Raw genomic sequence first — 17,341 nt, 5'->3', positions numbered from 1 at the left:
ACCTGTATTCCATAGGTCAATCGCATGTGTGTCCTCATTGCAGCCGATCCTCCAGGTACACATGCTAGACATACATTCTCACCGTACTTGTTTGCTGTGTAACAGCTGAGACCTATCGGACAGAAAAAGCCAAGGGCACCTAGACGGCAGAAAAATACAAAAAATTGCCACTGATAAAAGCAGTAAACTGACTCGTTATGATTCCCCCTGGGCTAAATATTAAATCACAGCTAAAATATGGATATATGCATATACTTCAGATGATTTGCTGACTCATCTTAGAACTTACAGACAAGTAGGTCACTGCAGCAAGAACAAAGGCCGGTGCTCCACTCTCCAGTCTGCACATTTGTACCATAAGATCCAGCACCAGGCTGAGTGATGACTGGGTTTGACATGTTAGTCAAAATAAGCAGTCCAGCAAAGACAATGAGAAAATGGCTCAAGAGGTTTGCTTCCTAGATGGTTTGTAAGAAGAGTGACAAATGCATAGCTATCAGTTGTTATACAAAACTTACGAAGTACCATTTTAAAATGAAAATGATTTCATAATATTTTTCATTCCACCTTTTGGGTACTTTGCACTAATAAAGGAACAGTTCACACCAAAATTAAATTTACTTTCCCACACTTAGTTCCGAATTTGTATCTTTTCCAATGAAAGTCAATGGTGTCCAGTATTATTTTCAACCACACTGACTTTTAGTGTTGAAAACACTCTTCAAAATATCTTCTTTTGTCTTCCATTGTAAAATGAAAATCATACCGATTTGGAACATCATGAAGGTTAGTAAATAATTACATTTTCGGATGAACTGTACCTTTAAAAACCTTATACAGCACGGAATATTTTATATGTTTTGATACGCAAAAAGTGTTTTCGTCTATAGAAAACATAAATGTAGACCAGATCTACTTAAGACTGGTTATTTTCGGATTTTTATAGTCTAGATCCCCAATAACAATTTTTTTTGACTGATAGCAATCTAAAAAACGAACAGCTTTGAGATTAAGGCTATGCAAGTGTTTTTTTATCTTTAAAAAGTATTAGAATGTAAAATAGTAGACTACAAAAAAGTACCTCGTGTTCTTTTGAGCCTCTTGATCTGGGGCTTGCAGCTGAAAAGGAAGTTGTGACACACACCAACACACCGCGTTTGCTACTCTCGTATGCAACGTTTCCGATTCACGCATATAAGCTTGACAAAGCGCATCTCAAAGTCAGAGTGGGAGGTCTGAGTTGTAATAGGAAATGCGACCAACTAGAATTCGTAACAATCAATATATAATCTCACATGAGTAAAGAATTGATAGTTGACCTCAGATCGTCCACCTGATTGTCATGCATTTCTTGTAAAATGACAGAGTTCAGGGAACTGAGAGCAACTAACCATTTGCACATGCCACACAACCACAACACATCAGTCTGGCATATGACACAAGACTTCTGCCAATCCAAAACTCCTGAGTGTGTGAAACTAAAGTTATCAAAGTATTTCTGTGAAGTTACTCTGATATAATTACCAGTATCGTATAGAACGGTGAGCAAACAATGAATTTTAAGATCTTTTATTTGATGCATCTAAAAAAATTCAGAGAACTCATTGACATGCAGATAATTTGATATGGAGCTTGAGGTTTGTGTTTAGTTTTTCTTTGAAAGTCACATCAAAAGAGAATGTATCAGATTTTTCTTTTGGACTTGTCAGCACACAAGTCTTGTCAGCTGTTTGAACACTGATAACTAAGCCACAGCTCCTTGTGGTTCTGTAGAGGATGTTGGTTCCTTTCCCTTAGCCTCCGCTGCTCTCTGTTTCTCTCTCTGCTCTGCTTTTTGTTTCTGGACTTCTTGAAAGACCTGAGAGGAAGAAAATACTATGTAAACAACAAACCCTGAATTCTACAAAAACATTGGGAGGTTTTGGCTGAGCTGTGTTGAGAACGTCACCTTATTGCAGAAGGCCTTTTTGGCAAGCCAACGTCGAGTGACTCGCCGATAGTATTCGGGAGGGAAAGTGTATGTGATTCCGAGCTCTTGACACACCTTCTCGAAGGAATCATAACGAGTCATTCTCAGAAGCTTCAACTGTTTCTTCCTCCTGTCAATGGCCATGAGCATCCATCTTTTATTGGCTTTATCCTGATGCAATGACACAAAAGAGGTTTTGATGTTGTTGGATGGAAATTCTGTCATTATCTCGTTCCAAATTCATAAAGAATAGGAAATTTACTTTTACATGGTGTTTGCATATAAATGTATCTTGTGTGTTGTGTTTGGACACAACCACCCTACAATGATAAATATCCATTCACTTCTTTTTTTTGACCATCTAAAACCTAAACAATCTCAATTATCAAGCCGTTTTGTTTTTCTGAGCAGTATGACGTCATACTGCTCAGGCCCCGCCCACATACAATATTTGCTGGTAATTTACTGTTAATAGATTATGTGTGAATAGGACCTTTTAAAAAATACCAGTAAATTCGTTCCGGCAATTACCAGTAAATTTCCCAAATGATTTTTTTTTTTTGCTGAGATTACAGAATTTGCCGGTATTTTGATGCTGATGTGTGAAAGGTCTCTTCCTGTTAAAAAGCCAGAACCACGTTGCCTGTGTGAACAGCGTATTTCTGTATTAACTGGTCAAGTCATACTGGTAATTTTACGGCAGTTAACCAGGATTGCTGTGTGAAAGGGGCTACCAAATACACAAACAAAATGTAAAAGGGGGCGGGGTGAACAGTAGCTCATTATCATTTAAAGAGACATGCACCGAAATAGGTCGCTGTGAACATTTGCAAGGTAAAAAATGTTGTTTTACACGGCCATAGATGAATTTTAAAAAAAGTATGTTGGAGATTTCATGAAGATCCTAAAAAAAAAATCATACCAACTTGTGGAAAATGGGCATCCAATGTCCCCTATAAGAGTTTTTTTATTGATCTTCAGGAACACAAATGAAAATATTTGTATTATTCTGACTTTTATGTCCATCCATTGAAAGTCCACACAACCAAAAACTTGACACATTGGAAAGTACAAAAAGTAATCCACTGTAAAATTAATCCATTTGAACCAAGCAGTTTAGTGCAAGTCTTCTGAAGATACATGACTGCTTTTGCACAGACTTTTAATGGATGGATGGATGTGATGGGAGAATATAAACAATTTTATTATTTGTATTCCTTTGGAACATGAGGGTGAGTAAATTAAGACATTTTTGGGTTAACTATTCCTTTTAATAACAGGACTAGGAAGAGAAAATTATTTTTTATGACATGAATGTGTTTAAAATTGTGACCCTGGACCACAAAACCAGTCTTAACTTAAGTAGCGTGGGTATCGTTGTAGCAATAGCCAAAAATACACTGAATTGGTCAAAATTATCGATTTTTCTTTCATGCCAAAAATCATTGGGATATTAAGTAAAGGTCATGTTCCATGAAAATATTTTGTAAATTTCCTACCGTAAATATATCAAAACTTAAGTTTTGATTAGTAATATGCATTGCTAAAAAGGTTATTTCGAACAACTTTATAGACGATTGTCTTAATATTTGGATTTTTTTGCACCCTTAGATTCTAGATTTTCAAAAAATTGACCCTTATGACTGGTTTTATGATCCAGGGTCAATTATTCATATAAACTAGCATATATAATGATTGATACACTTAAACTATGAAATAAAGTGACATCTCGAAACAAATGTTTCTGAAGCTTTTCCCACAACTAACTTCCTTATTTCAGCTGTTTTTGCAATAATGTTTTACCAACAAGTCTAAAGTTATTACTTGGGTGGGGTATGAAGTTCAGTTTATCAAGCAGAGCAATCAAAGGGGTATCACAATAACTATGAACATTTTTACTAAAGATGATCAGAAAGAGCCGTCTAAACTGTCTTTATTTTAACCAATATACAATATGCTTCTTTTTTATATAAAAAAAGTGTTTTTGTGTGTGTAAAAGTGTGTAATAAGTGTCTAAATAAAGTGTCTTTTTGGGCTCACTGTACAATATCAAGACTTCTAAATGTTTTTAAGTAGTCTGCATTTTTTTGATCAAAAATATAGTAAAAACAGTAATATTGTAAAATATTATTACAATTTAAAATAACTGCATATTACTACTCAAATTTAATTTTGATATATTTAAATATCTTAATGAAACATGATCTTTACTTAATAGCCTAATCATTTTGAACCATACAATGTTTTTTGGCTATTGCTACAAATATACCCATGCTACTTTTGACTAGTTTTGTGGTCCAGGGTCACATATGCTGATTTGGTCCTCTAAAAACTATCTATTATTATTGTCAGTATTGAAAACAGTCATGCTGGTTAATATTTTTTCTGGAAGCTGTGATAATCCCACACTTTTGAACGGTAGTGTATATGCTTCAATTACTATATAACACATGAGCTCATGCACAGGATATCCTGTTTGCCTCTGTGGGTGTTAATCAAGTAGAGTGGGAACAAATGTTCTGACACCTTTACTAAAGGCCGAAAAAAAAGTCACGCTACTGAAATGCTGTGTTTACCTTAGGGTGCTTGTGCAAGTGCTCCTGGAAGTTGCGAATACGTGCTGTCAAAATCGCCACTGTAACGCAAAGCAGGACATTTCAAGTGATTGAGTCATGTTCTGAGATTCCAGTACTGTTAAAGCAGTGACTTTGTCAACTGTTAAAAAAAGAGAACTTGCCTTTGACCTCAGTTGAGCTGCGGTCGTTCTCATCCCTTCGAACCTTGGCAATAAGCTGTTCCTCTTTCAATTGCAGTTTTTCTCTCTAAAGAAAGACATTATGACAGATAATTAAGTTGATTTAACATTTTTATAGTTCTAAGTCCATCTTGACCTAGAACTATACAAATCTTGAGCTACCATAAATGCACCACAGCTGAAGTTATTCCAACCTATAGTTATGAAATTATGAAGATATTTATGAAAGAATCAAAAGGAAATGAAACCCCATACATGATTCGCAAGCTCCAGCGTAAGCAGTTTCTTCACCACATCGTCTACCCTGCAAAGATATGACATAATTCTGCAGTAATAAGTCTGAAGAAATCATGTACTTCCCAATCCCAAATACACAATCACAGCATTTACATAAGGGTGAGTGGGTCAATGCATAAAAACACGTACGATTGTGCAAGTGGGATGGATGCATATTCATGCTTCAGCATGGATGTATGCAGGTCCTGAAGCTGACTTGGGAATTCTGGAAAGAAAATAAGCAGAGAGCCAATGAGCAACATCAAAAATTGACATCAAAAGGGCAGGCTATCAAATTAACTATATATAGACATTTCATTTTTTCTCTTACCTTGTTTCTTTCTAGAAGGCCGAGCATACTGCCTCACTGGTTGGTTTAGGAGGGTTTCATCACCTGAAACAAAAAGTCAAGTCAATATATGTATAGCCTGAAGTGCTTTAAAATGCTTAATAAAAAATAATAATGCATAAGTGAAGAATTAAGGAGAATGTTGTTTTTATTTGGTGCATGTTGTATCACTGCAGGTCTGCTTTAATAATTAAAATGATTAATATTTAAACACTTTAACCAGGAGGTGTTTAAAAGTGTATTTGATAGTCAAAAAGCTCTCCTCTGCAGCTTAAGACTATTTAACACACGTCAATGGTGACAAAGTGTCACCAAGGGTGGGGGTGCTTTGGTTGGCCACATCCTTCCCGCACACCCACTCAAGAAAAAGACACGTCAGTGACTGCCATGATAGCTCGTCAAACAAAAAGGTGTCATCATCATGAGAAGGTAAAACAAGACGAACTTGTAAAATGTTCTAACATTATTTATTACTCTTTTTTTTTTTTTGCACAAAATGGCAAACACTGGATTCGGACTTACAGTTTTACATTTACTGTAAATTTTAAGCAGTTCCTCAAATGCCTAAAATACACATTTTAAACAATTATTAACCAAACCATGAAGAAAAACAGCTCTATTTAGAGTTTATCAGCTGTGGTTTGCAAGTAAACTCTCTGTAGTTGATCTCAGCCTCTTTACTCCCTAATGGTTAAATGGTAGTATTGCAGCCAGAGATGCATTTAGCATATGAAATGTCATGTACCACCACAAAACAAGTTTTGTTAGTAGAGACCAGTGATGCGCTGGTCAATGTATAAACCACCCGAACCCGACCGACGTTTTCAACTAACCCGCCCGCAACTCGGACCGCAAAAAAAAAAGAAGAAAATATTGTACCCGACCCGCTTCCTGACCCGCATGTTAAATATTTGCGACTGACACCAGCGATTATATGCGGCTATGCGGTGGAGATGCGTTCACTGTCAAACATCATTCGGCATTAATTAGGTAATTTTGTCAAAAGAAATGTTCTTGATTACGAGAAAAATACAGATTTTGCCTTTCCTTTATACAGATTTAAATAGTTTCGTCTTCGAAGTACTCTAAATTATGTCAGTGATTCTCCGATGTTAAATATGATCAAGAATTATTTTATTTTATATAATTTATATAATTATTATATCTACAGTGTAATAAAGGTTAAGAAAAATATTAGCCTATAGCCCTAAATATAACAAGCTAATTCCTTTTTTCTTAACTTTTAACTTCTACTAAAAATTATCAAGAATATTAAATCAACTTAATAGGCTAGGTTAACAAATTTTCTTTTACAAACATAACGAATGCACTTCAAAACAAAGTTTTCATTTATAAATACAGGAATCAAGAATATGTAATAAATAATATTATTTTATATATATTAATTGTATAGCTATAATAGTTGTATCAAATGAATAAAGAAATGATAGTGCGTGCCTTGAATGTATTAAGTAGCCTAGGCTAAAGTTTAATTTCTTTCGTTTCGCTGTCTGGAAATGTAAAGAAAAAATACAGTTTTTAATTGGAATTCGTTTTTAATCCCTGGTTTTAAACAAGCATATACATGAGATAATTGATATATTATTGCTTGAATAAATGTTTAAAAATAGTGCTAGAAATTTTATAATTAAGGAAATTAAACAGACCCAGGCGTTTGGAAAAGACATGGAGAAATGTGTCTAATAATTCCAAATAGAAAGAGAAGCATTGGACATAATCAAAATATTCGAGACATTTATTAGGAATACCATTTTCTTAACAATTAAGATGCTGCATGTGTTTATCCAGTCTAATCGAAGTGTGCGTCTCTCCCTCGACTTTCCCAACAAAAATCCCACCCCCTCTCAGAAAATACATAAAACTGACATTACTGAGCTATATGCGTTTAAAATGGTACAATGGCATTCCTCAGTTCAAGGTGTTGGGAAATCGGGTATATTGTCCCGCGTCAGCATTTATTCAACAGTTCATAACGCTCACCATTCAAAAGGTAAATATTATTCAGCCAATAAAGTGTAGGTCTATGTATTTAGAAAATTGTCTAGTACTATATAAATTACAAAGGTTTAATTGGCATCTTTAGTTCAAACTACCCGACCGACCGCGACCCGAATATCATTAAAAATATTTTTGGATGACTCGTAACCGCGGGTGACCGCAGGCACCCGCTCATTTTGGATCAACCCGCACATCACTGGTAGAGACGAATATGAATATGTAACAAAAAGCTTCTCATGTGCTTTTCTTTGGATTTTACTTGTAAAACTTTACATGTGACTCTATTCAGTCGCTTACATTAAAAATATAGTCATTAATTACTCACCTTCATGTCATTCCAAACCTGTAAGACCTTTGTTCATCTTCAGAACACAAAATATTTTGATGAAACTCAACAGTTTTCTGACCTTGCATAGACAGCAACGCAACAACCACGTTCAAGGCCCAGAAAGGTAATAAGGACATTGATAAAATAGTTCATGTGACATCGGTGGACTAAAGTTGTTATTTTGGGTTCTGTTTGCACACAAAATGTATTCTCGTACCCACATAACATACGGTTAAACCGCTGATGTCACATGGACTATTTTAACAATGTTCTTACTATCTTTCCGGCCTTGAACGTGGTAGTTTTGTTGCTGTGCTGTATATGCAGGGTCAGAAAGCTTTCGGATTTCATCAAAAATATCTTATATGTGACCCTGGACCACAAAACCAGTCATAAGGTTAAATTTTACAAAACTGAGATGTATACATCATATGAAAGCTCAGTAAATAAGCTTTCTATTGATATATGGTTTGTTAGGATAGGACAATATTTGGTCGAGATACATCTATTTGAAAATCTGGAATCTGAGGGTGCAAAAAAAATCAAAATCCTGAGAAAATCACCTTTAAAGTTGTCCAAATTAGGTTCTTAACAATGCATATTACTAATCAAAAATTACATTTTGATACATTTACAGTAGGAATTTTACAAAAAATCTTCATGGAACATGATCTTTACTTAATTTCCTAATGATTTTTGGCATAAAATTAAAATCAATAATTTTGACCCATGCAATGTATTTTTGGCTATTGCTACAAACATACCCCAGCGACTTAAGACTGGTTTTGTGGTCCAGGATCACATATAAGAGAACGAAGGTCTTACGGATTTGGAGCGACATGAGGATGGGTAATCAATGACAGAATTTTCTATTTAACACTTGTAAATGTCATCAGATTTATAGTTATTGTCATCATTATTATTTTTAATATCACTGTTATAATGTTTTCATTATGTATTTATTATATTTTTTTCTAAACATTTTTTTCTTTCTCAGGAAAGTGCACTATACATTGACTAGGGCTGCCACTAACAACTATTTTATATTGATTAATCTATTGACTAATTTATTGATTAATCGATTAATCTAAATGACTAATTTCCCACATAAAATTAACAATTTTACTTAATTTTATTTATAATAAAATCAATTATTGGAGATGCGTTTGATTATTAAAATTTCATGGAACCTTAAAAATGGAATCCAGAAAAGAAAATAAATCTGCAAAACTCAATTAATTAGACAAGCTTTTTGAAAAAAGTTTAACCATTAAAACAGAGTATAAAAAAAATAAAACGGAATAAATAAAACAGATTTCACAGGGCCCTAAAATATTTTTTGTGGTAATTAAAATAGTTGTAAGTAAACAATAGCCTTTCAAATGTCTTAAAATACATATATAATAGCAATGAGGCAATAATAATTAGTTCAAATAAAGAATCAAAAGCAAGAAATCATGTTTTTATTGAACAAAACTGTTGAAATATATATATTATTTTATAGAGCTGCTGTACATTACGCATTACAACAAAGGCCTGCAGAGGGCGCCAATGGCCTGACGATGTTTTTACACTTCACTGCGAGATCTAATCCTTGTTTAAAATCGACTAAACAACATTTAAGTCAAAAATCCACTTAATGTTTAATATTTGGCCATATCTTTATTACAGAAATGGTATAGCCACGGTAATTTAATGAATATGTGGACATCAAAATGAGTAAACTTAGAATGAGGGTTCAAACTTTTATTTTGAAATCGCGATAAACACTTAGCATGAGAAAGATATTCATATTTGCATAGCTTTATAAATGATTTACCTTACAAATCTGATGAAATGGCGCATGTTGCGTTCCCGGATACGCGTTATATTAAACCCAAACTCACAATAACATGCAGAGATGGAGTTTGAGACGCTCCACACATGTAAATGATAACAGTTCCTGTGAAACAGCATACTGCGAATGGAACCGCTGTGAGACGCACCTACATAACCTACACGCATGTAAATAATTGACGCATATGTTAAACCATGGCATATATTTATTTAACTGAATCGTAGTGTTTGTGAATTCACAATTATGCTTAATTATATTTTTTGGGTTTAATATATAATGCAGCCTTGGAAAAAAGTCTAATAATCACTAATCTATATAATAATTCTATTATAGATCAGTGCTAATGATGCGTTTTACAGATTATCGTCTGTGAAATGCGCCATTTCACGGTATTTTACCGGTTAGTCGACGTGAGCCAAACATACTGAATAAAAAAGGCTGTTCAAGAGAATCAAACTGTCATCATTTACTCATCCGCATGCCATTCAAAACCTGACGTGAATGACTTTCTTGTGTAACTAAACAGTATAGCTTACCACTGACTTCCACTGTATAGACGAAAGAAAAAAAAAACATTTCTTTGTTCCACAGAGGAAAGAAAGTCATAGAGGTTTGGAACAACAACATGAGGGTGAATAAATGATGACAGAATTTTCATTTTGGAGTGGAATTGTACTACTAAAGTAGTAAAGTGTCGAAGAAGGCTAAACCATTGACCTACTTCTGATTACTAAGAAAAAGACTTTCAGGTACTAAAAAGCTGGGTAAGTGTTTTTGCTGATGCGTAAGACATCTGCTGCTGTATTTCTATGCAAATGTGAGTGAGTTACAAATTCAAATCATGAGAAAATCACCAAATTTTGGTTTCATGAATCAGCCTAATAAAGGTTTTTGGGGTGTTACTGTTAACCTATACACCCACTCCTTCATAGTTCATAAGTCTTGCGGGAACTGATAATTCAACACATTTCCCAACACACATAAGTTTTTGCCCCAAGAACAAAAAATCATGCGCAGGAACCAGAAATGTACTTGCGTCAAAGCTCAGGGCCTGTAAATGGGTTGCCAGATTGAGAGCCACAAAAAAATTGGGCCATGAGCAACACACCACAATTTTCTGCGGGACTGTCCCTGTAATAAAGATACTGATAGATGCGATACTGATAGATCTGCTAAACACCATACACTACCATTCGAAAGATTGGGGTCGGTTCGATTTATTAATGTTTTTAAAAGAGGTCTTATTTATTTGATTCTATTGTTTTCTTTTTTAATATATTTTAATTCCTGCTCAAGCCTTCAAAAAATATATTTTAATATTTCTAGAACAGAAATTATTCTTATATTTCTTTCTAAACATTTCTTGTTTAAATCACTTGTGCCGCTTATTTTTTAATACACTTAAATATGTTCAAAATATATTTACAAAAATCCTACAAACCTCAAACTTTTGAACAGTAAATTTCTACTAGTGATTTTCATAATTGGGGTGGTGTAGCTCAGTGATCAAAGATCAAGGTCAATAACCCATACGTTTCAAATCACAAAAAAAAAAAAGAATAATTCATGAGCCATCACTCCGCAACTACCCCAGTTTACTCCAGAGGGACAGTAAATGTACAGTGTGTCACTTTAAATAAGAAATCATTTGTTAAAGGACCATTAATAGTAATACCCCACAAACTTAGATCACAGTCTATAAACAGAATGGCTACTTCATAACCTGTCTAGCATCCTACACGATACAAGCTGTCTAGCGAAGGCCGTACTGTAAAGTGCTTGTAATCTTTTTTAGACAGCAGCAACTACCTAAAAAGGCAGTAAGGAACAAGTACTAGAACTAAACTAAAACAATACTCCTATAAATACACTTAGACTAGTAAATTAGTAACAACAATTTGGGGTCAAGTATTACAGGTAAACCAAAATGTGCAGTGGAAATAATTGCAGTGCTTTTCCGAAACATAAAATAATAAATTCTTAAAGCATTAGATGATGATAATATTGTTATAATATTACTGTGGGGGGATTCAAACCAAATAACTCAAATAGAAAGTTTACACCAGCCCCCATAACAAGTCTGCAACATCAAAGCAGACCCACAATCGTTACTTTTCTCACATTGCTGGGATGATAACTCACACTTAGTCATATCACTACTCACTCACTGACAAGCATCTTTTGCTTTTTTTTCTCTCAACTTGTCTTAGCTACTTTCTGTTTTAAACCTCTAGTGGTCCTTAGTCATTTTAGACCTAAAGATATTAAGAAATTGTACTTTTTTTTTACTTAAATGGAATGGTACGACACTTGATGATGTTTGAAAATGCTAAATTGTCTTAAAAATAGTCACTCGTGTTTGTTCTGGTCAAAAATGACCACCATAGAAAATGTATGGGAAATACAACCAGGGTTCATACACCTTGGTTAACTTCAAGTGAGAGCAAAGATACATTGTTACAGTTTTCATGTGTCAAACACAAGATTTTTGGGGGGTTTTATTTTTTATTCTATTTATCATATATCTGTTTTGCATAGAATACTTGGTATACTGTCTTTTAAAATTATCTGTTTTTAACTTTTGCATGGATTTGATTGAAAATTCATAGGCTTGTGTAACCAGAGCTTTTAAGATATATACTATCCACTTTGATAGATTTACAACAAGCTCTGCATCTGGCCTTGTAATCTTCTTTGAGGAGTCAAATATCTTGAAACTTGCATTTTCCAGGAATCATGTACTGTGTAATATGTAAATGCACGTAACTAACGTAAATCAAGCAGGCTAGTATGCAAAGGCCACGAAGTGTTGGTGAAATAACACATTAGCAGTCCAGAGGGAATAATATGGATTTTTTTTTATAGAAAACTTCTTGCACAAATTAAATTCAAGCACTTTCAAGGACCTCTATCTATGTATGTTTATTTTCAAAAACTTTCCAGGGCCTTGAATTTTTTTTAAGATTCACAAACTTTCAAGGATTTTAAGGACTCGTGGGAGCCCTGTAAACATACAAGAAGACAGGAGACAGAGCAAAAAAAAAAAAAAGTAACATCTAGTAGGATTACATATGATTTGACTGATTGATTTGCATCAGAAATAAACAAATGAATATTTATTTATGTTATAAATTATACAAATTTTTATATTAATTTAACAAATTATAATTAAATATATGTGACCCTGGACCACAAAACCAGTCTTAAGTCGCTGGGGTATATTTGTAGCAATAGCCAAAAATACATTGCATGGGTCAAAATTTTAGATTTTTCTTTTATGCCAAAAATCATTAAGAAATTTATATATAATAAAAGTATAAATAAAGTTCATGTTCCATGAAGATTTTTTGTAAAATTCCTTCTGTAAACATATCAAAATGTAATTTTTGATTTGTAATATGCATTGTTAAGAACCTAATTTGGACAACTTTAAAGGTGATTTTCTCAGTCTTTTTGATTTTTTTGCACCCTCAGATTTCTGATTTCAAATAGATGTATCTCAGCCAAATATTGTCCTATCCTAACAAACCATACATCAATAGAAAGCTTATTTATTCATCTTTCATATGATGTATAAAATCTCAGTTTTGACAAATTTAACCTTATGACTGGTTTTGTGGTCCAGGGTCACATATTAATTCATTATAATTTATTTCCACCGGATGGCACTAATCTGCCTCTATTCATTGGATTTGAGAGATTTTGTTTGTTTGTTTTTGGTGACCCTCGACCACAAAACCAGTTATAAGAGTCAGTCAGTTTTTTAAAATTGAGATTTATACATAATCTGAAAGCTGAATAAACAAGCTGGTGTATGGTTTGTTAGAAGAGGACAACATTGGCCGAGATACAACTACTTTCTCAAAAAAGATTGAGAAAATCATCTTTAAAGTTGTCCAAATAAAGCTCTTAGCAATGCATATTACTAATCAAATTTTATTTAAATTTTGATATATTTACGGTAGTAAATTTACAAACTATTTTCATGGAACATGATATTTACTTAATATCCTAATGATTGTGGCATAAAAGGAAATCATCAATCATTGTGACCTATACATTGTATTTTTGGCTATTGCTACAAATATACCCGTGCTACTTATGACTGGTTTTGTTGTCCAGGGTCACATTTAATATAGAAATGAGCTGGATATGACTATCCCCACAAAATGTATATAAAAGTGATGATTTGCTCAAAAAAGCTAAAATGTCTGAGCAACATTGTGCAGAGTTGATGAAAATAGCTTTTGCCAAACAACGATAAAGAACACTATTTGAATACAGACAGATATTATGGATCATAAGGAATTAGACCTAGAGCTTAAAAGTATGTGTTGACATGCCAAAACATAAAGGTCATATGACAAAACACTGATGATTTGATGCTTTTTCAGTCAGTGACCGGGCTTTTGGAGCCCACTAGAGGTTAATACTATATAACAGCACACGCTGTCCATAAAACCTCACTTCACAACAACGCTATACCAAATTTAAGCACACAACCATAATAAGAAGTCCACCTGGACTAACATAATGAAAACTCAATCTCAAAGTCAGAGAAAATGCTTACTTATGTTTGCGAATTAAATAAAACCGGTTAAGCGTTGAGATGACCTATCAATATCACACTGGCTATAACAATCTCACGTGTCTGTGAATATGTGCTTATAAGACAGCATGTTAAAGCAGTCTATTAGTCATAGAGTCAGAGCTCGGATGTCAACAAATGAATACTTACGTTTACAAATACCGGTTAACGTCCAGTTCGCATAAAATCTGCATTGAGAGACAGGTAAGACAGTTTTGCCCTGCCTCGCGCCTGAAAATACACTCCATGTCCGTAAACCCAATAACGTAGATCGAAAAACGTTTTTTAAAACCATTGTGATTATGTATAGGAATCGCCTTTAATTTGTATATAGTCTTGGAGAACGCATTTGCCCCTTCAGTTCATGTAAGTCGCCATCTTTAAACAGACAGTAGTAATCTGCGCAGAAATTTCTATGTTAGTTCAAGCAATCGAGTGACGATTGAGTCGATTATAGCCTTCGTTTCCAACAAAGACATTGCTGTGAACATTTGTGTTTACTTGGATATGTCTTGTTTTTTGCTTTATGACCTAGAAAAGGGACATAACAAAGACAGTACAGTTCTATCATTATCTGTCTGGCCTTTTGTTATTTAAAGGTCAGGACCCTTATCCTTTGAGATTTTTTTCTTAACAGATAATTAGTATCATAATTGTTTGCCTTAAAGTGATACATAACAAACCCATATGGCCTTTGTTTATCTTCAGAACACAAAATAAGATTTCTTTTTATGAACGTTTTAAGTTTTCTGACCCACAAAGATAGTAAGGACATGGTTAAAATAGTCCATCAGTGGTTCAACCGTAATGTTATGACGCTACGAAAATACTTTTTGTGCACAAAGAAAACAAAAATAACGACTTTAACTATTTATTTTCTTCAGTGTCAGTCTTCGCTGTAGAGGAGAAGAAATTGTTGAATAAAGTCGTTATTTTTAAAGGGGTCATCGGATGCCCATTTTCCACATATGATTCTTTAGGGTCTTAATTAAAAGTCTCTTATATACTTTGATTAAAAATTCTCAATAGTAGTGTAAAAAAAATACCCTTTTACCTTGTCAAAATCAGCTCTGCAAAATATCAGTTCATTTTACGCATGGGCCCTTTAAATGCAAATGAGCTCTTCTCGCCCCGCCCCTCTCTGCTGAGGGATTAGGAGCTGTAATGTTTACTTTAGCCGCATTTAGCCTCGTTTATCGGCGAAACTTGCCAACAAGCACATTATTTTGAAAGGCCATTTGCAAAGATGCATAAAAAACCCTTATACTCACTTCTGTTGTCGGTGAAGCTGCATCACGAATGATTCACACAAACATAGACGCATAGGTAGATCGGGATCGGAGCTTTCCTTTTAAAAACGAAAATATTCTGCCTCTTCAGCGGCTCAGATGTCAGGAGTAAATGACGACTGCTATGTTCATTATTACATCCAACAACAGAACACCTCAATCGCTCCATTAGAGTCTTCCCCTGCACCTGAGTCGACACAATGGCGGTCGGAGTTGGACTGTTTCACAAACTGCCAACACACATTAATGTTCAAACAACATGTAAAAGTTAGTTTAGCATCTGATGACACCTTTAAGAAAGTATTCTCATAGCTTCATAAAATTAAGGTTAAACCACTGATGTCACATGGACTACTTTAACAATGTCCTTATTACCTCTCTGGGACTTGAACATTTGAATGCATTCCATTTATGTTTTGGAGTCTCTGAAAAAAGGATGTCGAATTTTTAATGAACATATTTTTTTGACATATTGAAACATAAATCAAAAAAGTGTTTACAATCAGATTAAAAACGATCAAAGAAATGCTTAAGTGTCAAGTATGTTTTTTGAGCTATTAAAAGGGCCCTGAGGCTTCTCAGTCCTCAAACAGCACCTGTGGTTTAGCAGATCTTTCAAAAACGTGTTTGTTGTGGCACACAGCATTTGAAAATAAAGTGTTTACTAAGAGAAACTAAATAAAGGATTGCACTTAAAGCAACTTGTGTAAGCAGAGGATGGTGCATCTTTCAAGAGAACAATAGTTTATGTGTCTAGAGCATGAAAAATATCAGAAATTCAACTGAGTAATGAGATTATTAATGCACTTCTGTTTATCTGAGATCAGACGTGCAGAAGAGACTACACTTAATAGACAGCAGACACGAGACAGGAAAGAGAACTAATTTAACAGTGTAATAGTTTTAATTTTTTACTTAAATATAATAGCTCAAGGGAGACATATAATAGGGGCATATCAGCATAGCTGCCCTCTTGTGGTGTAAAATTTTGCAGTACATTAAAGGGGGCATAACACACACAGCCTCACCCAATCATATGTTAATCTTGAGTACCTATAGAGTAGTACTGCATCATTCATATCTCTAAAACGTCTTTAGTTTTTATCATAGGAAGTTTTAGTTTTTATCACAGGAAGATACAGCTCTTCTTCTTTCTCTCTTTGCCTTACAACCAAAGCCACACTTTTTTAGAGACAATCTTCCCGTGTAAGTCCCATGCAGCCGAATGAAGCACGTTGATGGGCACGCTCTTGCTCTTGTTCTGGTCGATGTGTTCCCTTCAGGACATCATGAAGGGCCATGAAGAAACCCGGAAGTGTGTATTCGGCACAGAAATACTCTTTTATACGTCCATTTTTTTTTTTTTTACTTTGGCCATGTTTAGCATGAGAATCCAACTCTTTAACAGTGTAAATAACTTATAGGAGTAGTTCACTTTCAGAACAAAAATTTATAGATAATGTACTCACCCCCTTGTCATCCAAGATGACATGTCTTTCTTTCTTCAGTCGTAAGGAAATTATGTTTTTTGAGGAAAACATTTCAGAATTTCTCTCCTTATAATGGACTTCTATGGCACCCTCGAGTTTGAACTTCCAAAATGCAGCTTCAAAGGGCTCTAAGCGATCACAGCCAAGAAAAGAAGCGTCTTATCTAGCAAAACGATCGGTTATTTGCTAAAAAAAATTACAATTGATATACTTTTTAACCTCAAATGCTCGTCTTATCTGTACTCTGTTTAGAGATTAAAAAGTATATAAATTGTAAATGTTTTTAGAAAATAACCGATCGTTTCGCTAGATAAGACCATTTTTCCTCGGCTGGGATCATTTAGAGCCCTTTGAAGCTGCATTTAAACTGCATTTTGGAAGTCCAAACTCGAGGGCACCATAGAAGTCCATTATATGGACCCCCCCTCCACACACACACAC

The 17,341-nt window shown here is 34.3% G+C and overlaps 1 protein-coding gene across 1 annotated transcript; it reads right to left on the bottom strand.

The window, feature by feature from the left end:
* Positions 1 to 1,553: 1,553 nt before the first annotated feature.
* Positions 1,554 to 14,491, bottom strand: mrps15 (mitochondrial ribosomal protein S15). Its single transcript, XM_073847124.1, has 8 exons — positions 14,272 to 14,491; positions 5,332 to 5,394; positions 5,151 to 5,226; positions 4,980 to 5,028; positions 4,707 to 4,791; positions 4,546 to 4,604; positions 1,949 to 2,140; positions 1,554 to 1,858 (listed from the first exon to the last, which is right to left on the bottom strand). Exons 1-8 carry the CDS (start codon positions 14,414 to 14,416, stop codon positions 1,745 to 1,747), a joined length of 783 nt encoding a protein of 260 aa, XP_073703225.1. The 5' UTR covers positions 14,417 to 14,491; the 3' UTR covers positions 1,554 to 1,744.
* Positions 14,492 to 17,341: the final 2,850 nt, after the last annotated feature.

The sequence above is a fragment of the Garra rufa genome, chromosome 9 (assembly GCF_049309525.1).
Source record: "Garra rufa chromosome 9, GarRuf1.0, whole genome shotgun sequence".
NCBI classification, from domain to species: domain Eukaryota; kingdom Metazoa; phylum Chordata; class Actinopteri; order Cypriniformes; family Cyprinidae; genus Garra; species Garra rufa.
This window is presented reverse-complemented; position numbering and strand designations above follow the sequence as displayed.

Coding starts and splice junctions, on each gene's coding strand:
- mrps15 (XM_073847124.1), bottom strand. CDS start 14,416: ATGGTTTTAAAAAACGTTTTTCGATCTACGTTATTGGGTTTACGGACA. Junction 4,605..4,706: donor CAGCTCAACTGAGGTCAAAG/GCAAGTTCTCTT, acceptor TTTGCGTTACAG/TGGCGATTTTGACAGCACGT. Junction 2,141..4,545: donor ACTTGCACAAGCACCCTAAG/GTAAACACAGCA, acceptor TCATTGCATCAG/GATAAAGCCAATAAAAGATG.